This window comes from Xenopus laevis, chromosome 8L (genome assembly GCF_017654675.1).
Source record: "Xenopus laevis strain J_2021 chromosome 8L, Xenopus_laevis_v10.1, whole genome shotgun sequence".
Taxonomy (NCBI): Eukaryota; Metazoa; Chordata; class Amphibia; order Anura; family Pipidae; genus Xenopus; species Xenopus laevis.
This window is the reverse complement of record NC_054385.1, coordinates 21,173,163-21,196,878: the sequence shown is the minus strand read 5'-3', so window position 1 is coordinate 21,196,878 and position 23,716 is coordinate 21,173,163. Positions and strand designations below refer to the sequence as shown.

At 36.0% G+C, this 23,716-nt stretch overlaps 1 protein-coding gene across 5 annotated transcripts in view; it reads left to right on the top strand.

Annotated features, from left to right (window-relative positions):
- The window catches only part of tnc.L (tenascin C L homeolog), a 63,706-nt gene extending 42,745 nt beyond the window's left edge, over positions 1-20,961 (top strand). For all 5 annotated transcript variants that reach the window (XM_041572508.1, XM_018229591.2, XM_018229592.2 and 2 more), the window contains 11 exons: positions 4,103-4,225; positions 5,866-6,009; positions 7,719-7,838; positions 7,920-8,063; positions 9,292-9,422; positions 11,077-11,209; positions 13,797-13,948; positions 14,460-14,556; positions 16,644-16,805; positions 18,172-18,335; positions 19,110-20,961. In XM_041572508.1, the coding sequence (XP_041428442.1) occupies positions 4,103-4,225; positions 5,866-6,009; positions 7,719-7,838; positions 7,920-8,063; positions 9,292-9,422; positions 11,077-11,209; positions 13,797-13,948; positions 14,460-14,556; positions 16,644-16,805; positions 18,172-18,335; positions 19,110-19,220 (1,481 nt within the window). In that variant the 3' untranslated portion in view covers positions 19,221-20,961. The remainder of the gene's footprint in view (positions 1-4,102; positions 4,226-5,865; positions 6,010-7,718; positions 7,839-7,919; positions 8,064-9,291; positions 9,423-11,076; positions 11,210-13,796; positions 13,949-14,459; positions 14,557-16,643; positions 16,806-18,171; positions 18,336-19,109) is intronic.
- Positions 20,962-23,716: the final 2,755 nt, after the last annotated feature.

The following is a 23,716-nucleotide window of genomic DNA, read 5'->3' as shown; positions in this document are numbered from 1 at the left end:
GACCCCCTAGTTCGGCAGCTAAGAGCTACCGAACTCAATGTTAGCCTATGGGGAAGGTCCCCATAGGCTTGCCCAAATTTTTTTGATCGAAGGATATTCCTTCGATCGTTGGATTAAAATCCTTCGAATCGTTCGATTCGAAGGATTTAATCGTTCGATCGAAGGAATAATCCTTCGATCGTTCGATCGTAGGATTTGCGCTAAATCCTTCGACTTCGATATTCGAAGTCGAAGGATTTTAGTTCCTAGTCGAATATCAAGGGTTAATTAACCCTCGATATTCGACCCTTCATACATCTGCCCCTATGTCTGCAATTTGAGTTTGGTTTAAATGGAGTTATATTTAAATGTTCATTGTGGTTAGGAAACCACACTATACAGATGTACTGACGCCATGTTGCGGTTAATGGCAATACTACATGCTCCATCTGATTCTTTTAGAGCATTTATTACAACTGTAGACCAGAACCACCAGACAATATGAAATATCTGACTGAAGAGGTCATAGACTAGTATTTCCATGACATTTCATGAAATGATATTAGGCAGAGATGGAATACTGGGAATGTCATTGAAAATGATGAACGTGGGCTATGTGCGTTTTTATTAGCAAATGTTTATATCAACTGTAAAGCAGGGCTAAGAAATATTCAACCAAGAGGATCTACAGATGTCGCCTTTGCTTTGATTTTCTTGCTATAAATGGCAAAAGTGTCTTAGATGAAACGTAAGGTAAATTCACTTAATTATGTTAGTATAAACAGGGTCCTGAAAGACCACTGGAACAACCATGAATTAAAAATGACATCAGCTAGAGGCAAATCCAAAAGAGTATTCTAGACAGAAATAAAAGTGCGATCGGGGAATAAATACTGTGCTAAGTCAAAGGAAGATATGCAAGAGAAATAAGAAACTTTGCAGTAGGAGATACAATAAGGGGACAGGCTACCGTATACCATTAAGTCATTCATGACCCAGACCTCCTCACAGCTATCAACATAGTAGCTCCTTTGTTAGGGACCTAACAAGATTTAAGAGCTTGTCAAAGTCAGCAACCAGAGACAGCAGCAGTCATCTAAAAAAAGGAATCTCAAGATAATTGAAAATGTGCTTAGCCCATAAATTCTGAACCAAATTAGAAGTGCAGACAGTGTAGGAATTCCAAGAGGAATTCTGGCTAGCTACTAACTACTATTCTGGGGACCGGGGCCTCTAGCCAACAACCCCAACAATGCTTTCTATAAAAAAGCTGAAAATATATCCTTGATTGTTAAAATTGTTAAAGCATTATGTGGGGAAGAGTATTTGGATCAGCCTGCCCACAAAAATGTACAATGTTTAAGTGTTTTTCATTCTTATAATTTACATTTCTTTGTACATACATATATTGTGTGAGTGTATATATATATATATATATATATATATATATATATATATATATATATATATATATATATATATATATATATAATTAATACAAATATATTAATTTCGTCCTATCAATAGGCCTGGGCACTTAAAGGGGTGGTTCACCTTTAAGGTAACTTTTAGTATGTTATCGAATGCCCAATTCTAAGCAACTTTTATATTGGTATATTTCATTATTTATTTTTTATAGTTTTATAGTTATTTGCTTTTTTCTTCTGACTCTTTGCAGCTTTCAAATGGGCGTCGATGTCCCCATCTAAACAGCAAAGGCTACACATTTATTGTTATTGCAACTTTTTATTGATTGTCTTTCTATTAAAGCCCTCTCCTATTCATATTCCAGTCTCTTATTCAAATCAATGCATAGTTGCTAGGATAATTTGGACCCTAGTTACCAGACTGCTTCAAATGCAAATTGAAGAGCTGCAGGATAAAAAGCCAAATATCTCAAAAACCTTCAACAATAAAAAATGAAAACCACATGCAAATTGTCTCAGAATATCACTCTCTACATCATACTAACAGTTATCTCAAAGGTGAACAACCCCTTCAACTTAGCATACTTGCCTGGTACAGCCCATTTGAAAAAGATTCTGCCATATCTATTTTAAACTTATGGTAATAACTGTGTCCAATAGAAAATAGTCTCAGATTTTATGAAATGGATGACTATACAGTTTGATAAACAGCTGATCATATTGTATCTGTAGCATACTATATATATATATATATATATATATATATATATATATATATATATATATATATATATATATATATATAGTAGGTGCCGGCACAAGACATATAGAGGAATAAGGCGCCTGGGTGCCAAGCTTAGAAAATGGTATGTAGGCTTAATTGAAGCTCGCACTCACAGGGCTTATGCAAAAGAAAAAAGTGTTTATTCAAACAAAAAAGATACTAAAGTTTCAGCTAGATCCCTAGCCTTTCTCAAAGTCCACAAACAAGAATAACAGCAAACACAAGTGACGGGAAAGGGGTGTGGGTGACATCATCAGGCGTCATTAACGTGGGGGATATATGTAAACAATGTGAAGTCACAAACAAGTGTACATAACTTGTTTGTGATTTCACATTGTAGAAGTACTTAAAGTACTTCTACATTCTCCTCTTCTACTTATACATTCTTTTCTTCTACTGTACTGCAATTTTTTGTCCTCGTAGAAAACCATGTCAAATGGAAGACCAAAATTCAAAGCAATTTTAGTACATTAGTAGTTCTTGTATTACTTTTGTGTGTCTGAGTTTCATCATTGACGTTGTGATCTATATGTGTATATTTTATTTCCTCTGATAAGTATGCAAATGGAACATATTTATTAAATTCTAGATATAAATTATCTGATAATTAACGTAATTGCTTGATAAGGCATGATAATGTTAATCAGTATGAGCAGCCCCATAGTATAGTAAGAAAGAAAGAATGAATCTCTGCCTTATTATCAACCTACTACTGTACCCCAATTTCTATGACTTGTTTTCCAGAATGGATACATTTTGATGGTAAAACAGTCTGAATGTTGAGTTAGCTACAAAGTTTAAAATCCCACCTTTGTGGGAAAAAAGTGTCAAGCCCAGGAAATCAGGTCCTGGGAACAACATGCCAAGCCGTATATCTTTCAGATGTCACTAAAATGACTTTAAAATTCATTGTCATGGTGTTAAACATGTCACAGATCTTGATGAGAATCAGACCACCAAAAGATTGATTTCTAGAGACAGTTCCAAAGCAGCTACATTCTCCAGAAGTAGCGACAGGTTCTTGTGGTTATGCCACTTTCGCATTTTTTAGTAGCTTCCAACCACTCAAAGAGTAGCCAGCATATCCTCCCACCATAGAGCACTAAAGAAACTAGAGCATGAATTTTATGGAGTCCTTTTTCTGCTTTGCCAATAAATAACTATTTCTGCTAAACTTGTCAACTGTTGAACATTAACAATTTACACTTCCCTCGCCTCACTAGAGATAGTTTGAAGTTGTTTAAAGCCTTGGATTGAATTTGTATCTTTTTTTGCGCAACCTTTTTTTCCTTGTATACTCCTGGCATTCAAATGAAGGATTTGGATCCTGCAAATCCCTTTATTTTCCTGCTGACTTTTTTTGATGGTTTTACCCCTTACTCATATGTAATACTGGCAATCCTCCACCAACCCTTTTAAAATGGCTTGTTTGGGTTTGTTCACCATTGATAATGGCTTTCTCTTGTATTTTTCTGTTTTTACAAAAGTTCTGAAAACAAAAAATTATTTGTCTGTGAAGCAAAGATTCTCTCTTTTCCTATTTTATTGCATACAGTTCCCAGAAACATATCTGTATATTGAAATATTTCAGTTGTTACATTTGTGATTCATTTCCAGATATTGTGACCTACAAAATCAGATAATCATGTAGGAAAATATATGACTTGTGGCTGTTTTCTTGGGGGCTGATTTATCATGACCAAATGTGTAAATACCCACAAACTTACATGGTTTGATCTATTTAAATGTCAGTATTTGAAATGCTTTGTAGATATCTGCCAATACCTATGCTGCAAGGTAGGTAAGCAGGCAACAAGCTGTTTTCTGAACAATACAGATTTCTATCATTTATAGAATTGACAAAAATGAAATATACCTTTCCTAAATATATATTACCTTTTTTCCTTTATAGCTCTAGGTTCTCTTAAAGGACTCTCATTCTCTGAGATAACTGAAAACAGTGCTAAAGTTACATGGCTGGCACCAAGGATCAGGGTGGACAAATTCCTGATCACATATGTCCCTGTGTCTGGAGGTAAGAATGTGTCTTAGTAGAAAAGGAATTCTCAGTTTTTTAAATCACCACCAGGAGTTTTATTATAATCATTAAAGGGATTCTGTCATGATTTTAATGATGTATTTTTTATTTTTAAATTACACTATTTACACTGCAAATAATTCACTCTACAATATAAAATTTGATTCCTGAACCAGCAAGTATATTTTTGTAATTTGTAATATTGGTGTGTATGCAGCCATCTTAGTTCATTTTGCCTGGTCATGTGCTTTCAGAAAGAGCCAGCACTTTAGGATGGAACTGCTTTCTGGCAGGCTGTTGTTTCTTCTACTCAATCTAACTGAAAGTGACGTAGTGGGATCTGGATTTTGCTATTGAGTGCTTTTCTTAGATCAACCGGGCAGCTGTTATCTTGTGTTAGAGAGTTGCTATCTCACTTCCCATTGTTGTGTTGTTAGGCTGCTGGGGGGATAATATCACTCCAACTTGCTGTACAGCAGTAAAGAGTGACTAAAGTTTATCAGCTCACAAGTCACATGACTTGGGGCAGCTGGGAAACTGACAAAATGTTTAGCCCCATGTCAGATTTCAAAATTAAATATGAATAATCTGTTCTTTTAAAAAACGGATTTCAGTGCAAAATTCTGCTGGAGCAGCACTATTAACTGATGCGTTTTGAAAGAAAACATTTTCCCATGACAGTAATGGGGTATATTTATCAAAAAGTAAAGTTAAAGATCGCCACAGTCTGCTAGAGTGAAATTCTGCCACTTTCCATTCATTTCTATGGGATTTTGAAAAGCGTATTTATCAAAGGATGAACTTTCACTTTCACCCATTGATAAATACTCTTTTAAAAATCCCATAGAAATGAATGGAGAGTGGCAGAATTTCACTGTAGAGGACTGTGGTGATCGCTAACTTCACTCATTAAAACTTTATTAGGAAGTCACTGAGGCTGAAATAATTAGGGTTATAGAACCAGTAAATAAATACTGAAATATTATGAATATCCTATAACTCTAAAATTCTTTATGAATTTAGAACATTTATTCAAACTCCATATATAAATGCATGCATACAGGCCTTATGGTACTCCGCCTTATGCATTTTGTAACTTACAGTACTTATTCGTAGGCAGTGCCTATGAATACCAGAGGGTACAAAATGCATAAGGCGGAGTACAATGGGGTCTGTATGTATAAAAATATATATACCGTATATATATATACATTTTCAAATTTTATAAATTCTGAATTAAAGGATATTTATAATATTTGAGTTTAGGTTTGCCCCTGGTTACTTAGTAAATGATATATAGTTATGCATTTGTATCTTATTTTATATTTAGAGTAGAGAATTGCAAATTATTGTATGCAAGACTGTATATCGAACTAAAACAGACTCTTTAAAAGTCTATACCTTGTATTAACATCTGGCAAAGTACAAAGGAGAAAGAATAGTTATTGGGATACATTGTTAAGTGTGACTTTTGTGAAATACTTAACATACATTCATAAGTTATTGAAGTTAAAAGGTCTATTCTTGCATAACTATTCTCTGTCTTGTACTATGATATTTATTTCTAAATAAAATCACAATGATGTCAATGAATAAGCAAACTATAGCACTTTAATTTAAACCTAATTATTTTGTAGGTACTTCTAACACAGTGGAAGTAGATGGGTCTAAAACTCAGACAACTTTGGTAAAACTCCATCCAGGTGTAGAATACATTGTGTCTATTGTATCCGTGCTAGGAAGTGAGGAAAGTGAACCATCTTCTGGGACTCTCACGACAGGTATTGTTTGTGACTGCATGGGATTCTCCTCCATGAAATTATGAAGGACTTACGAGGCAGTGTTTATATACAATATATATAGTATGTATGTTCTTGGTATGTGTGTAGAAAACAAAATAGCAAGTACCGATAGTGTAGGAAAATGTGGTAAAAGCAATATAATAGTTTTGATCACTTCTATTAAAGCAGAAATGAAAACCCCAATTACTCTCAATAGATCACATCCACAGAGCTTTTGCACATTGCACAACACGTAGTATTACAGTAATTATGACTACACTGCAAAATAACCATTTAGAAAAATAATACACAAGGTTTTTAATCTATTCAATCAACAACATTCATATTTTGATGTTGCCTGACATGCCAGATGCTTTTGTTCTCGGTCCAAGCCCCTGCAGCAGTGTTCCCACCCTGTTGTTATGGAGCATTCTGGCACGGACCTAAATTCTCACTGTCATTTCAACTTTTCTCCCATCTCTTTTAAAGCAATTAACTGACTAAATGAAGAAAACATGCATGCAAACTACATGTCTGGAAGGCTATTAGCTACTGAAACTCCACCCTTACATCACCACACAGTCAAACACATATAATGTGACTTAATCCATACATGAAACATCACTGCAAGTCAGTTCAGGAACTCATTATGTTTGGTCTGTAATGCAACATTTATCTTTCATTTGTGTTGTCTTCTTTTAAGCCTACAAAAGGCAATACAGTTTAAGGAGTGGAAAAAACTGCCATTAAATTCCTGATGATACATAAAAAAGGATGTACAAATCTAATTTGATGTTTGCATCCATTTCTTAAGACTGGTAAAAGCCAAATGCTGATTGGTTGCTACAGTTTTTTTGTACAAAACACGTGGAGGTCTATTTATTAAAGTCAAATTTTAATGGTTTTAGAGGTTTTTGAAACCAAGACTAAACTAACTTCACTTAAACCACGAATGTCATTAAATTTATTTTCAAAATACGAATGGAAAATAACGCTGAACCATCCGAAGAAATACAAATACCATTAAAACCTCTAAAAATTCAATTGAAAAAAAATCGGAAAACTTCTAAAAGTGTTGATAGGATAGAATCAGTGCAGCTCCTATTGACTTCTATAGGATCTCAACAACTTTTACCTGGCGACGTTTATACACTTAGGGGCAGATTTATCAAGGATCGAATTTCGAAGTCGAAAATACTTTGAAATTCGAATAGAATCCTCCGACATTCGAATTTGAAGTCGGAGGATTTTATTCATTCCAATTGTAGTAAGATCGTACGATTTTCCTTCGAATACAAAAAACTTAGAAAATTGAAGGTCCCCATAGGATAACATAGCACTCGGCAGGTTTAAGTTTGTGAAGTATTGATGTCAAAGTTTTTTTTAAAGAGACAGTACTTCGATTATCGAATAGTCGTAGTATCCTATTCGATGGTCGAAGTATTCAAAAAATTACTTTGAATTTCTAATTTTTTAACTTCGAAAATTCCCTCGAATTCACTTCGACCCTTGATAAATCTGCCCCTTAATAAATCTAGAATATTTTTAAACAAATTAGAAAACCACCAATTTTTGGAGATTAGTGTAAAAAACTGAAATCCAATAGTTAGTAAATGGGCCCCTTTACTATAGGCTATTGCTAATTTAGAAAGGCTTAAAGTATTTATGCATTATTTCAACATAAACACCTTTAATTTATATTCTTTCAGCTCTGGACAGTCCATCTGGTCTTATGGTTGTAAACGTTACAGAGTCAGAAGCACTGGCTTTCTGGCAACCATCTTTGGCATCAGTGGACAATTATGTCTTCTCCTACTCTGCAAAGAATGGTAAGTTAGCCTTTTGCACTGTTATGCTTTCTAGTCATTTAATTGACTACAAACAATAACATCCCCTCTCCTTTTTCATAGCACCTGCAGTAACACAGTCCATCTCAGGCAACACTGTAGAGAATGATTTGATTGGCCTGCAGTCTTTCACTGAATATACTGTTAAAGTCTATGCTGTGAGAGGCCCGCTTCGGAGTGCTGAAATCTCTACCCAATTCATCACAGGTATGCTTTGGGCACCAATAAGATCCTTGACCACATGGATTTACTATCTTGTCCTGTTCAAGCGTAAAACTGGGACTGTAGCTAGAGAAATTAAAGATTAATGAACCTGTAAACAATTTAAAAAACAATATTATTTTTGATCCTGTTTGTAATAAGATCATCTTTCATTGAAAAGCATGTTCTTAGATATCATTCCACATTTGTCAAAGCTCTTGAGAGCAGACTGAAATTTACTTCAGAGAGAGCACTGATGGATGCAAAGAATATGGAGTTAAAACAGGTGTCATGAACAAAGCTTATATCGGAAGGCAGCGTAACAAGTTAATCAGCATGACAGCTGGAAATGTACAAATCAGCAATTGTTTTTATGGCACCAAAAATATAAGCCTGTGGATCTGTTCCCTGTGCGAACATTTAATCATTAACGTCTGTCTTAGAATAAAAAAATGTGAAAAAGAATAAAAATAAAAATGATTGAAGGAAAAAATTTCTTATAAATTATATGGTGCCAAGAGATTCTGAAAGTCTGTCAGGAAGAAATTCCGTATGAAGCAGCTCTTTTCAATTGTGAGCTTCTGTTTGACATTTAATAATGTTGAGTGAAGCACCGACAGTCCTGTCCCTGGCAGAATTGTTTTCTGATTTGTAGAATATTGATCAAACTGAAATAATTTCAGTTATTGATGTCATAAAAAATTATAAATTAATTAAGTAAAAATAATCCTGAGGCTTTTAAACCTCAGTAACATCAATATAATATACCGCTACCCTTGTTTCAGAAGCTCTAAGGCTGTGTCACACTGGGCATTCTGACCACTTCTCCCATCAAGCAGAAAAACATCAGCAGTCAAAATATCCTTCCCTCAGCCTATCACCTTTTCCCATAATAATCTAAGAGAAATGTGGCTCTTAAGACATGCAATGGTGATAGGTGGACTGATGCTCAATTAATTTCATCTTTAAAAAGAATGGTGTTCATAAAAAGTGATGTCATATTCTTGCATAAGTAGTTTCATAATGATGAAAATGTACTTTTGCATTGGATACATCTCTGCATTTATATTCGTGCCATGTTAACAATATTTATTGGAAACTTGAACATTATACTTTTCAGAAATAATTGTTTGTGCACACAAAATGTTCCTTCTCGCAATTTCTTTACTGCTATACTTCTTTCTATAAACTGCTGCCTGTAATGTCCATTTAACGTTGTTCTCTGTGCTTACAGCCCTGGATGGTCCCAGAGACTTGAGTGCAAGTGAGATCCAGTCTGAATCAGCGCTGCTCACCTGGAAACCTCCGAGGTCAAAAATTACTGGATATGTTCTGATCTACGAGTCTGTTGATGGAAAGGTCAAGGTAAAAAATAAAGATAGGAAAAAGTGGTTGTTCGTTCAAGCCCTCCTTGAAAGCTCAGCTTTTGGACAGGGTCCTTTTAGCTCATAACAACGTTGCAGATATATAAAAGCATAATTGTATCAGTTACTGCTATAGTTCCAAGAATAAAGTTTACAGCGTATATGCTTTTGTTCCAAATATCACATTAACTGATCTTTAACCTATCATTCTTGGTGTATCCAGGAGAGAAAATTAGTGTTTTCCCCTAATCTCACCCTAACTGGCTTTCAGACAGGGGAGAATTATTACACGATTGGCCATGGGCTGTGACCTGACCCCTTCCCAGCCCTGTCCCTGACCCATCCCAGCTCTGCCCTTGCTCCTTCTCCTGCCCCATCCTAGCTCTACCCCTCCACTGTGCTGTACCCCCTGGGAACTATGGGCTTAATGTGACCTCCTTAGTTGCCCTCATTGTAATATCAACAACCGATTAAGGCTCCCCAAGGGGATCAGTCCCACAATTTGGAAAGTACTGCTTTAAAAGTATCTCTTTCTGTCCCTTTACTATTTAGACTCTTATAAAAAAAATCAAAAACAAGACTCCCATTCAATTTATGGATTAAGATAGTGATGTATGTGTGTAGACAGACAGACCAACAGACAAACACACAGATAGATATGATAGATAGATAGATAGATAGATAGATAGATAGATAGATAGATAGATAGATAGATAGATAGATAGATAGATAGATAGATAGATAGATAGATAGATATTCCACTCTGGTTTTCAAATAAAGGAGAATTTTTTCTCTCCAACCATAAAACGCCTTGTTCATAATCAGATCGCCACGATTAACTTAGTCTGCACCTTTGTTTGGAAAATATGAATTGGGTTGCAGAGAGTTTTAATTACAAAGTATTTTTGCTAGTTTTATGAGTCATGTTTCAGGAAATGTGTCACTGTCTGTATGTGGCACACCAAAATCCTGAACTGACATCATTTAAAATTAACCAGCAACTGTACCAACAATTAATTAAAAAAAAAAGACTGTCACATTTTTAATTCCCATTTTTTATTTCATTTCATATAACTACTCAAACATTCAAGTGATTTTATTACTTCTGTAGAGCCATAACATAACATTTAGTCCTAGTTAAAGATATCAAAGCATTCCAGATCAGCTGTATTGAGCAAGTCTCCTTGTAAAATATATTGCATCATATATATCTGCTCTATACAAGGGATTTGAGAGGTCCTTAGAGAGAAGCAGTGGTGGCTTTCACACCCTAAAACAATCAAACTAGTTCAAGCCGCACAGGCATCATTTACATATGGAATAGATGCTGCCTTAAAGATCACAGTCTGTAAATAATGAATAGCGCCATATGGTGAACATATGTGAAAAACATTTGATAATAGAGGGGAAAAAAGCATTGTAGTTCTAAATACTGAATCAGTGTGAACATAAAATGTTTTTTATGAATACATATCATTCTGTACTTTCATGAACCCGATACTTCATATGCAATGTTTGCAGGCAAAATGTAATGGTGCACATTTTCCAATTATATCTGTCTTTCAAATGAGTCTTTCTTGTTATTGCTCATTGCATGGGTTTGAGATGTTTGGTGAAGAAAAAGAACAGCAGACAATATTTATCTACATTTACAGGAAGTCGTCTTGGGCCCTGATGCTACTTCTTACAGACTCCTTGATCTAAGCCCATCCGCTCAGTATATTGCAAGGGTTCAAGCAATAAATGGTGAAAGAAGAAGCAAGGAAATCGAAACCATATTTATTACAAGTAAGAAAGCAGAATACAGAACTAATGTTTCAGTACATAATTACACACTGAACAAAATGCATTATAATTTTATGTTGTCTTAGTGGTATCAAAACTTTAAGTTAATTGCAGTTACAGTACTTCCACTTGTGTGCCCTCGTTTAGTCCACATAGAAATATATGGGCATATTGGCATGACAATCATTTGTACAATCAACCTAACTTGTTTAAATCAATGTATTCAAATATCCAGTTCACCCCTTTTTTTGCATAAATTAACCTATATAATTTTTTGATTATGACTCAAATGTTATCAATGTTATTGGACAATAAATTCCTTTGCCAATCAAGGGAAATCTTTTAGTTTAACCTCAAACCAGATTTTTCTTGGCTAAAGTACTAATTTCAACGGCTCACTTTGTATTTAGTTTGAAAGCTTATAATTGAAAGCCTTATTGGTTGGTTTCATTCCCTAAACAGTTACAAATAAAATAGAAAATCATATTTAAAAACATACAGACCTTTCCTATTCTTTTTCCATTTAACCTATTTTTCTGAACATTGTTTAGCCTGTCAAACTTGCCATCCATATATTGGGTTTATCCAACCATGTCTCAATATTCCTCTACCTTTATTCTAATGTGTCCCTATTGTTTAAATGATGTCTAGCCTTTGTTGTTTTTTTAATAGTCCTGTTTAAGCTCAAACATATATATATAGTTTTTTTGTTTTTTTAATGAATGGGGCAGACAGGAGTACTACCCTATGCTATATAGGTCAGCTGTCCTGGGGGTGGTTATTTATATTTTTAAAACAAAAATAGTCAACCTATACTGTGGTAATCCATGACATCTGTTAGCAATCTTTTTTGTAACATTTTTCAATTTGAATTAAATGACAATTATCCTTGTAGGGGGTAGTGCAGACATACATAATCATAAATAACCATAAATAAAATATATAGATAAAAGAGACCAGCAGTTGTTGAGCAGGTGTTGTAGATTTTGACAGCAAAAACTGTGTACAATTTAAGGAATTAAAATTAAAGAATGAGTTTTTTTTTTACTTTTTTTCTTAATAAGGAAAAATCACCATCACTCATTCCTTTATTTTTAGTTTCTATTTAAACTGACTTTTCTTTACAAGACTAATGGGAGCAAGACTAATGGGAATGCTTTCCACCAGACTCATATGGGGAAATATGTAAAGAGGGAAAAATGGACTTTGCAGATTTCCAGTGTCTGAAAGTATCCATCATTTTTGACTTGTCCCCAGTGTAGGTGTTTTAGTCATATTAGATTTGTAACTCTTAAAGCTCTTTATATGTACTTGGCATAACCAAAAAAAGTCATTCACTGCAATCACGGACTTTGTGACCTGTGTATGACCCAAGTATTCCAGATTGCTCAGTGCAATGAATGGAAAGTCATTCATATTTGAAATGAAACATATGTTTGGAATAGTTTATTCAGGGAAACGAAAGGCAAAAGTAGCCAAAGTACAAACTGCTGGAAGTTATACTACAAAGCGCCCAGGAGGGAAAAGATCTTTTAGTTCCTGCAGTTTTTTAGATGGAATAGGCCATTTTTTTTCCAATCATCTTTATTGTTAAAGCAGACAATTTCCTATCTTAAACCCCAAAAGGTACCATTTTTATCAATCTGCTATTTATATTATTATGAAAATGAGGACCTATTGACAAATGCAGACACTCCTTGATAAAAGGTACAGCAGAAAACAGTTATTTCTTTCACAATATAATGTGGGATGAATATTTATTTCCCATGACCTATCGGGTCATCTGTCTAATTAATAGTTTCAGTTGCCCTGAGCTAAACATAAACAGAAATAGCAAGATTTGATTGGTCAAAGATTTATTTTCATGACATGAGCATTCTGACTTTGGTGAAATGGTTAATGAAACAATACTACAACAAGGCAACCTATAAACATTTCTAAGCAGCTTTTTTTGGGGGGTGGGGTTTGATTGAATGAAATGGGATATGATGTATGTTTATAACCCTATGCATCCAGCTTGTAGATCTATACCATGAGTCCACCCCTTCCCCCAGTGCACATTTGTCTCAGAGCAATTGATAGGAAAGCTTTTATTATACAGAAGATTTAAATACTGTAAGTGCATTGCTCTGATAATTGCTTGGGGAAATAAAGAAAATGGTACTTAAGGTGCTATACAGGGCCTGACTTTGTTATCCAATTGATCATATCACAGGACCAACAGGCAGATGTTGTCTAATGTGGTCATGCACACCAATGATCAATTTGCTTAGGTTGATCGCTCCAAGCATGCAGATCCAAAATGTTATGTATTTGCTGTTGCCTCATCTACCTGCAGAGAAGGATCGATTTGTAATAAAAAAAAAAAAAAGATTAGAAACCATATTCTGTATCAAAGATGTTAGTGCCTTAAATATTGTACCAAGTGTCTCTTTTATTGCACACAGGAGATAGTCTGCATACTTACTGCATAGTTTATCGGGTTTGGACTGTTCTGGAGCTGGAATGGGCTTATATTTTCCCATCATATAACTTTATTTTGGGTTAAATTGCTGTTTTTAGTATTAGCTTTTATACTTTCTTTGTACAGTTGGGCTCTTGTATCCATATCCAAAGGACTGCTCCCAGGCACTGCTGAATGGAGAAACAGCTTCTGGTATATACACAATTTATGCCAATGGTGACCAATCTCAGCCCATGGAGGTGTACTGTGACATGAGTGTTGATGGAGGTGGATGGATTGTAAGTATTAAGTATACACTTTTAAAATTGTGCCCATTGAATGCACTGATTAATGCACATTTAAATTAAAAAAAAAAAGCACTTTGGTCTGGCTGTGCTACTGTTGTGCATCTTATGCCAGGCCAAAAAACTGGTGCTAGTTGCAGTGCATAGTGGTGAAATCTAGATCTGCCTCTACCTTACACTAAAGGACTCAGGACCGTACCCAATAGCGCTGCCTGAATTGCATTCCTGCAGCCTGAATAATGCACAGGTTGAGGGGCAGGAAGGGGAGCCACCTTCTTGCCACACCCCATGAATACAGAGCTGCAGGTCAGAGCTGGGAGTATGCAGGTCTTCATTTTGGTGATATACTAGAAGTAACTAGACCTTTATGAAATGTATAAACCACTGGTTCATCTAAAGGTATAATTCACAGATGTACTGTATATTATTGCTATTTCTTTCTATTGCATTTAGAAGATTTTTTTGAAGTGTGGGTGGTTTAAATATGTAACAATTTCGTTCCTAGGTATTTTTACGTCGTACAGACGGGTCAGAAGACTTTTACAGAAACTGGAAGACATATGCTGCAGGATTTGGAAATTCCAACAATGAATTCTTCATGGGTAAGAAAGAATTGTTTGAGGAAGCACTATTTGCAACATTTCATACAACATTTATTGCACTTTGCATACAGCAATACCACACTTTGTGAGGCTAGGTATTGTAATGTTGAGTCCAAAGTTTCCTCTAGCTTTACTAGTCCATAGCTAATAGTAATGTGCGGGTGATACCCGCGGGTTGGGTGGGAAGCTGGGTTCAGGTGGGTCCGGGTCGTGTGCGGATCAAATTTTTCTCGACCCACACATCACTTATAGCTAGCACTTGATTAGCCTGCTGTTAAAAGCAAATATGTGGTTAATTGATATGGGAGCCTAGACCTGTAGCACACTTTGCATTAGTTATTACATTGCTAAATTACTGTTTTTGCATAGATAAATGTATATTGAATTTGCAGTTGATTAATTGCATATTCATAGCCACAAACAATAAGCTGGTATTTCCCAGTTCCTAATAAAAATGCTCTTGCTGTCAGCTGGGGATGGTTAAGAGCATCCTTACAACAGTTGGATAAAATTGACTGAAGATTTAGGTGACCAGGCTGACTGGCATCACCAGGCGGACGGCAAGCTCTAATGAATCGGTTTCTCATTGCTTGATATTTAGCGGTAATGGTTACTGCTCATAAAAAAATATAAAGCATTTCACATTAAAGCATTTGTTTTCCACTCTAGAACTCATTATTGTGGTTACAAAGGCCTATTTTTTTCAAGCTATCAGCATGAGAAATTCTAGAGAAAGAATTGGGAAATACCTGCTGTAGTAACCCACATCCATCTTTTGATACATCTACCCCCACAAAGCCACGTGTGAGTTAAAAAACCATTTAAAGGGGACCTGTCATCCCAAAAAATTATTCAAAATCCTATTTTATCACATTAGTCAAGCAAAATGAACTTCAATTACACTATATAAATTATTTGAATCTTGTTTCCTTCAGTCTGGGAATTCATAATTATAGCAAGCAGGCAGGAGCAATTTTGTGGACACTTATAAAGGCAAGCTTTGCATCATCTCAGAATCTTGTTTGTGCACCAGAATGGGGGACCTGATGTCCATCCCCATACCCTGGTTACACAAATAAATGGTGAAGAGAATGACTCCCTAACGTATGTTCCCCTGAACTTTGCTTATTGGGAATAACTGAAGGTCTAGCTTTGAACACTAATGAACGGATTTGCTTTTTGCAACTTTTACATTTTGGCAAAAAAGCCATCCTGATGACTTGGAAGGCGACGGCACCTCCAACCTTAAACTTCTGGAAAAAACTAATCAACAGCGTTCTTCCCAGTCAAAAGTTAACTTATATGGCAAGAGGCTGCCCAGGGAAATTTGGTAAAATATGGAATGCCTGGTTAGGGGTGGGCCAGAATGTTTGAAAGACATCTACCTTTTCTCTGCAGAAGGCAACATGGGAAACTGCATTAATATTGTGAAAGGACGAGGCCTATTGATATATAAGGACAGAAACTGACCAATGCATTTTTGTCCCCATTGGGCTGCCCAATTAGACATACCCGCGTCGACAATACTTTGAGCCGCCTAAAGAAGCCCCATCCCTTCTTTACTCTCCCCCTTTTTTTTTTTCTCTTTTTTTCCCTCGGAATATTCCAAAGCTCTATTTCTCTTGATACTTTCTCTTCTTCTTTCTATATAAATGGATGTGTAAACTGCAATAAAGAAAATCTGTTAAAAGATGGTAAAGAGAACCGGGAAATGTGTGGAGGACAGTGACATCTAGGAAGTGCTGAATGGAAAGTGAAATTGTCTGCCCCGCCTCTATGCCTAAGTCATAGAGGAAGGGCAGACAATATTTGGTTCACAGCTGAGATTTTTAAATGAGCTTACCACAGCTATGAATGTGTTAATAAAAAAATTTAATTTGGATTTCATGTTTAATTTGAAAAGGACTTATTTTACAGCTTTTTGTGTCTGGGTGACAGGTCCATTTTAAGGATTCTCATAGCATATTAATGTTTAAAATACTGATTTCACTTTACTAGAGTGATAATAATGTAAAGGTTGTACAGTGAAACATGACATAATTGGGATTCATTAATAATAAAAAAAAACTTTTTTTAAATTGAATCAGGTCTGGAGAACCTGCATAAACTTACTTCCCAAGGCCAGTATGAGCTACGAGTGGACCTTCGTGATAATGATGAAACTGCATATGCAATCTATGATAAGTTTGCAGTGGGAGATGCAAAGAGTCGCTATCGGCTGAGGGTGGATGGGTACACTGGTACAGCGGGTAAGAAATGGCTTCATTATGTAATAGTATGTTGGTTGTGTAAATGTGAACAATAAATATTAGAAAAATTGATTTATTTGATCATTTTATAAAACAAGACCTACAGAATTTGCTCTCTGGTTTTTTTATGTTCTAATGAATGATAATTTGTTTCAAACTCCCTTAATGGTGTAAACTGCATTGATGTTACATGATGAGGTTTGATACAGGCACCTTAAATTGTGTTACTGAAACGCATAACGTATATTAAGGGACAGATTTATTCAGGTTCGAGTTTTGTTTTCCACTAAGAAATTTGAGTTTCGAGGTTATTTTTGAGTCAAAAATCTATTTTTCAGGTTGTTTTTTTTTTAGAAGTTTTTTTGACATTTATTATACCCCCAACCCTGGAAATAGCTCAAATCCAAAACTACACCATCTAAAACCTGTCTAGGTCATGTAGAAGTCAATGGTAGAGGTCCATTGAACCATTTGAAGATGTTAATTGCCTTCAGTTTTAGTTTTTTTCTGTGGGTTTGCCCGAAAACTCAATCAATTAAGCGGTTCATGTTTTTTTTTTTCGCTTAAAACTCTATCACTTTCAGTTTTCTGCTTGTTAACCCCAATCTCGCTGATTTGAGTTTTTTCCATATAAGTATTTTTTTAAATTAGAAACCATTTGAGTTGTGAGTTTATTTGAGGTCTAAAAAAACTACAATTCGAGCACTGAGACACTGTATGGGGGTTATTCACTAAACTCCGAATGCAAAAATCACGAAAAATTCGTGATTTTTTTATATAAAATCAGACTTTTAAAAAATCATGAATTTTTCGGAATTTATTAAAGCCTGAGGATGGAAAAGTCAGAATCTGAAAATCCAGCATCTCAGACCTGTTGAGGTTGCATATAAGTCAATGGGAGAAGTCCCAATGATTTTTTCATGTGCGCTGGGTTTCGTGCAATACCCCGAAGTTTTCGGGTGAAAATTCTGGAAAAAAAACGTGAAATTCGTGAAAATGGGATGAAAAAAATCGTGAAAATCTGAGTTTTTACCACAAAGCAATTTTTCGGGAAAATGTAATAATAAATAAGCGTAAAATACAGAGTGGATTTAATCGGAGTTTGTAGCAGAAAATATTGAGATAAATTCGGACTTTGATAAATAACCCCCTATGTGTATGAGTTTTCTTTAAGGTTCCTTTATCTTTTGGATTTCATTTAGTCATTTCAATTAGCAGTCATAAAAGGTATACAGTATATTCTGTTGGTGTTATCTAAATATTTGCCATTTTGTCCATATATAGTATATCAGTATATCAAACTGTTAAAAGTTTATTCCTATAAGTGCTTTATTTATTAACCATTCTGGATTTTTTCTTTTAATAGGAGATTCCATGACCTACCATAATGGGCGATCATTTTCCACATATGATAAGGACAATGATTCAGCTATCACAAACTGCGCTTTGTCATACAAAGGGGCTTTCTGGTACAAGAACTGTCACAGAGTAAACCTTATGGGTAGATATGGTGACACAAGCCACAGTCAGGTGAGAATTTCATTTGATTCTTTCTTAAATATACTCATGTATTTTATATCATCCAACCAGAAATGGTCCTATCTAAAGGAGCGATTCACCCATAAATTAACTTTTAGTAGGTTATAAAATGTCCTTCGTTTGTTCTTTTTTTTTTATAGTTTTTGAATTATTTGCCTTCTTCTTCTGACTCTTTCCAGCTCTCAACTGGGGGTCACTGACCCCATTTAAAAACAAATTCTCTGTAAGGCAACATATAGTTTTTGCTTTTGTATTCTGACCCTCTCCTATTCATATCCCAGTCTCTTGCTCACTGCTAGGGTAATTTAGACCATTGTAACCTGAAATTGCAAGCTGGAGAGTTGCTGAATAATTGATACATTCAGATGGTTTTATGTTGCAATTGTCTCTAATTACTGAAAAAGTCAATCTTACATGTTAATTAATGTGTCCTAAACTCATGGGGAAGGTGCAAAGTGACAAGAAGAATTCTGTCGCTAATTGTATATTGCCAACCAGAAGCTGAATGCAATGATAATAATAAAGCCTCTTGCACATTAATGATTTTAAAAATTTTTTAATCCAAGTTAAGGGGTTGTTTTATGACTATAACATTGGTGTATGTTGATACCTGCTCTATGTTGGGATTGCTGTTGAGACCTGTTCTAGCTTCAGAGCACAACATTTTACTGCAGGTGGGGGAAAAAACTGTCAGCATTGGGCTCAACTTATCATTAAAATTATTGATTTCTGAAAGGTGAATGTGTTTTCCCATAATTTTTTCAGGGTATCAACTGGTTCCACTGGAAGGGACATGAATACTCCATTCAGTTTGCCGAAATGAAGATAAGACCAGTAAGCTTTAGAAATCTTGAAGGGAGGCGGAAGAGAGCATAAGGACTAGTCTATTACAGCAATGAGAAGTGGAAGAAGAGATGGAAGGATTGACTGTAGTATCCTTTGCTACAGGCTGCCCAACTGACCCAACTTCACAACTCAACCACAAAAAACAAAAAAGCAGTGTCTTATGGAAATACCACAGTGTCTTAAGTACTTCATTGCTTAATGAACCTGCAGGAATACAATTCTGCAATTCTGTCCAGTTGCATTTCTACCAATCAGCTTTCATTGTCTGTGGCCCAAACAACACCAAAGACTTTCTTAGGCAGCTCCATATGCCTACTGCATCCTCTGCTTGCAAGGCAAGCGGGATAATGGGAAAGAAACAAAAGGGAACACACAACAAAAAGAAAACACACAATCTGAGAGATACAGAGGTAGTTTTAGATATAGTACCACAATATTTTTAAGAAAGGTATTGTTTAATATTTTGGCTTATGAAGTTTGTTTTCACTGTTGGGATAGGGAGGCATCCACATGAATGAAACATAAAGCTAGAGAATGATATTAAAGTTATAGAAGAAAATTAAATCTTTTCGGGGGGATCAAAATGACTTGTAATGTAGACAACTGTAATAAAATAGACCCCACTGTTAGAAAATCTGTAGGAAAAAAAAACAATATTTTACTATAAGTTGTATTGCCCTTAATGCTTTTGAGATAAATTATTCTGGAAAGGTTTTACAACATACAGAAAGATTCTTGGAATTACATGTCAGTCGTTCCTTATTCCTCATCAAAACCAGACTCTGTGTTAGTTTAATAGTGTCATCTATTATCCCTATTTATGCAATTGTAATTGCATAATATATAATGTAAAGGCCATAATATACACAGCAGAGAACACAGAAATATGACATTAGAATTATATACAGATGGTGTATATGAGGTTTTCCTTATATCAGTGAGTTTTGCCATTGCTGATCCAATTGTATTATGTGAAACCTGATTCTAAGAACATATGAAATGACATGGAGGTGACCCATGGCTTTGGCAAAACACATCAAGAAGTTGTTATAGTTTGGTAAGAAGACTGGACGATGGATCCCAATTCTTGTGATATTTTAAAACTCAAGGCTGAAGTCTCTGTTAGTTTTCTAGCATAGTTTGTTAAAGAACAGATATTGTATGAGATAGGTGTTACATGGTATGATGTTACCAGTTAAATCTGCACAAAGATCTTAACAGGGTTTGTTTAAGCCCATTTCAAAATAACTCAGCTTGTATTGGATGTCCAGTGTACATAGTTTGTGTATGAACCCCTGTGGTAGCCTTTGATTGTCCCATTGCTAGGAAAATTGTACCCAAACAGTAAAGGGTTTTTTGTTGTTGCAGAGTAATATTAAATTCCGCAGCAGGATTGCGTTTTTTTTTTTCATTATATTTTAAATAATTTTATTAGAAAAAAAAAGTAAAACGGTGAAAAAAGTCGAACTATTTTACTGATGTACAGTAGAAATTCATAGAACGGGGACCTGTTTTATTTCACTATATGTAATACAGTCTCTTTTCATTAACTATGGCGCCTGCAAACCATCCTGCTGCAACTTGCAGACACCCTTGGAAAAGAAAAGGATCATTTTTAGCCAGGTACTAATGATTATCACTATGTATGATAATGGTCATGTAATTAGGTTTTAGGAATTCTGGAAAATGTCAAAGTTCTCCCCATTGCATTTCTTATGTACCATGCTCTTTAATCAATGACAATGAAATTAAAGTCTTTTATTGTATAAAACGGATGTTGGCTACTCTTTTCTTGAGTGGATATTCAGCAGAAAGGAGGAATTCAAGGAATTACGCTTCACTGCAAGACATTACAACTGGTAGGGATTTCTGCAGTTGCCCTATCCAGCAAGGTTAAGGGTTAATTCCTGCTGTCCTCAGGAGCTATGAGAGCCTTATTATAGGGCTGATTTGGCGGTGGTGCTCCCTGTCGGAGAAAAGAGGTCTGTGTTAGTAAGGGTGTTACTAAAACCTTAGATAGTTTGTGTTTGGAAATTGGCTTGTCTGACTACAAATTTGCCTAATGCTTTATTACAACGCTAGCTTTAAAAATGTGTATGTCCTGGCTTCTGTTGCTCCTTGAATAAATCCTTTGGTGCTTTACCTTGATTATGAGATTCACTTGCATATTACCCAACCAGGTAGACTGCTTAGCTAATACACACTCTGTGCATTACTGTTCCCGGTGTGCTCAGTTGCTCACCATTGTGGCTCACTAGCTTGTAGATGGAACTTTCCTCTCTGCCAGTCCCCTCAGTATATCACAGGTATCTGAATGCCTTCCAAGTTTTTTGAGCTGTTGCAACTTGTAGCAAAGAACTACAGGTGTGGGACCTGATACCCAGAATGCTCAAGGATCTGAATAAGAGATCTTTCTTTAATTTGGATCTCCATTCTTTGTCTACTAAGGATCAACATTAGTTAAACCCAATAGGATTGTTTTATATCCAGAAGGATTAATTATATCTTAGCTGAGATCAAGTGCAAGGTACAGGTTTATTGTTACAGAGAAAAAGGAAATAATTTTTAAGAATGTCAAATATTTCATTAAAATTGAGTCTATGGTGACCGGCCTTCCTGTAATCCTGAGCTTTCAGGATAAGAGAACCCAAAGCTTTATATTTAAAAATCCCAACAGATTTTCTGTCTCAGCAAATTTGGGTCCTTCTGTTTTACATATCTAACCGGTTACTCTGGCCTGTATTTAAAAGGGATTCTGCGGGGACAGAACAAACAACTTCTAAGTAAACAACTTCAGTTGCTGCAGCATGCCCCACTGATAATTCCTCTGATATGGTTTCGGGTTATTAGAAGCTGTTTGGAGGTTTATTAATGAATGTTAGTTATTTCATTTACAAGCAAGCTGCTTTTCTAATGAGTCCACGAAAAGGGGATTTATTCTGAATTTGTTACAATGTGAAGTTTTAGCATAGGCCTTTAATAGAAAATCAAGGGGCCCTGTTAAGAGATATTCATGGCCACAATGTGTCAGTAATCATGGTGCCCCTAATAGTCCTAGCTACTACTGAAGCTTAAATATAGGGTATCCCAAGGTTCCCTGGGGTTTCCCCTTCTCTCCGGCTCCCAAATCTCGTTCTCCCTCGAGTTCAGTAAATACAATATTCTTTCAATAGGTTGGAGTCAGCACTAAAAGCTCAGGAAAACAAGTAATAGCAAAAAGAATAATATAGTGTATTGTTTTATACTAATATGGCCTAACTGACCCACTCTCTATATATCCACCATGTGTATTTTTTGGCTGTCGCTGTCTAATCATACCAACTTAAACCACCGACTGTAATAGTTCTGATGGATACTCACAGATGTTTTAAAGTTAAACAACGCACATCATTAACCACAGTTGCTCCACCAGGTGTCCACCTCTGCTGTAGTTTAAAACAATGGAGCACGGAATAGTGTAAAACCTTTTCTTACATAAAAAATCTTTTCAAAAATTCACTCACAGTTGTGATGTTTGTACAAGCATGTAAAGTCTCCATTTTAGTGATCCGCCCACAAGTTTGGTAAATTCTGGGGTTGTGTGTCCGACCGCGGCCAGCGTCGTCCTCCTCCACCATGTGTTACCTTCTGAGCACCTAGGGGTGACGCTTCACCTGACGGTCACTGCGCTTCACCTGACGCATTTCGTCAGACTTCCGACTTCCTCAGAGGCTTCAGCGAGCCACTGCTGAAACCTCTTTGCTGAAATGAGGGCCAAATTACCCACTAGGAACCCTAATTTAGCTTTAGGATCCCTAGGTCACGCTATTAACCTGTGCTCGCTGCAGGCTACCTGAAGTTGGCTACAAAAGGGTGTGGGACTGTCTGACTGGGTCTCCGAGGGAGTGAGGACTTCCAGGCTGCAGGTCCAAGGGCTACAGTTGAGCTGAGCAAAACAGTCTCTAGTACTAGACTACAACTCTCAAGTTTAATTATCTCATCTGGGCTGGCTGAAAAATAATTCTAAGGGCCTGGGAAGGAGGACCAAGGCTACAGCTGAGCTGAGCAAAACAGTATCTACTACTTTCTAGTCAGCTCACCTGACAAAAATATTTTGTGAGAGTGGGAGCTGGCTGGGACTATTATTACTAACTTTGTGATTTTACTGGCAGGTCTGGGGTTAATGGTGTTTTCATGGCTATTTCTGCAGGGATCTCACTGGCAAGCCTGAGGTTAATGATGTGCTCATTGCCCATTTCTACAGTGATCTTACTGTCATGACATGCAGATGCCACAGTGTGTTGTAGAATGTTTTGGGCCATAATATGTCATAGCGGGGGCCACGGTGTCTGTCTTCTGGTACACTTTGTGCTTCTGATGTTGGCATCCCAAACATGGAAACTTGTTTGTTTTTGTATAATGGACATGGTGTTTTGGTGTGTAGCATGGTAAAAAAAAATGACCACACTGTACTTTTGAGGTGGGGACCCCAAAATCACTACCTTGCCTTGCCCCATTTAACCTTAATCTGTCTCTGGCTGAATTGC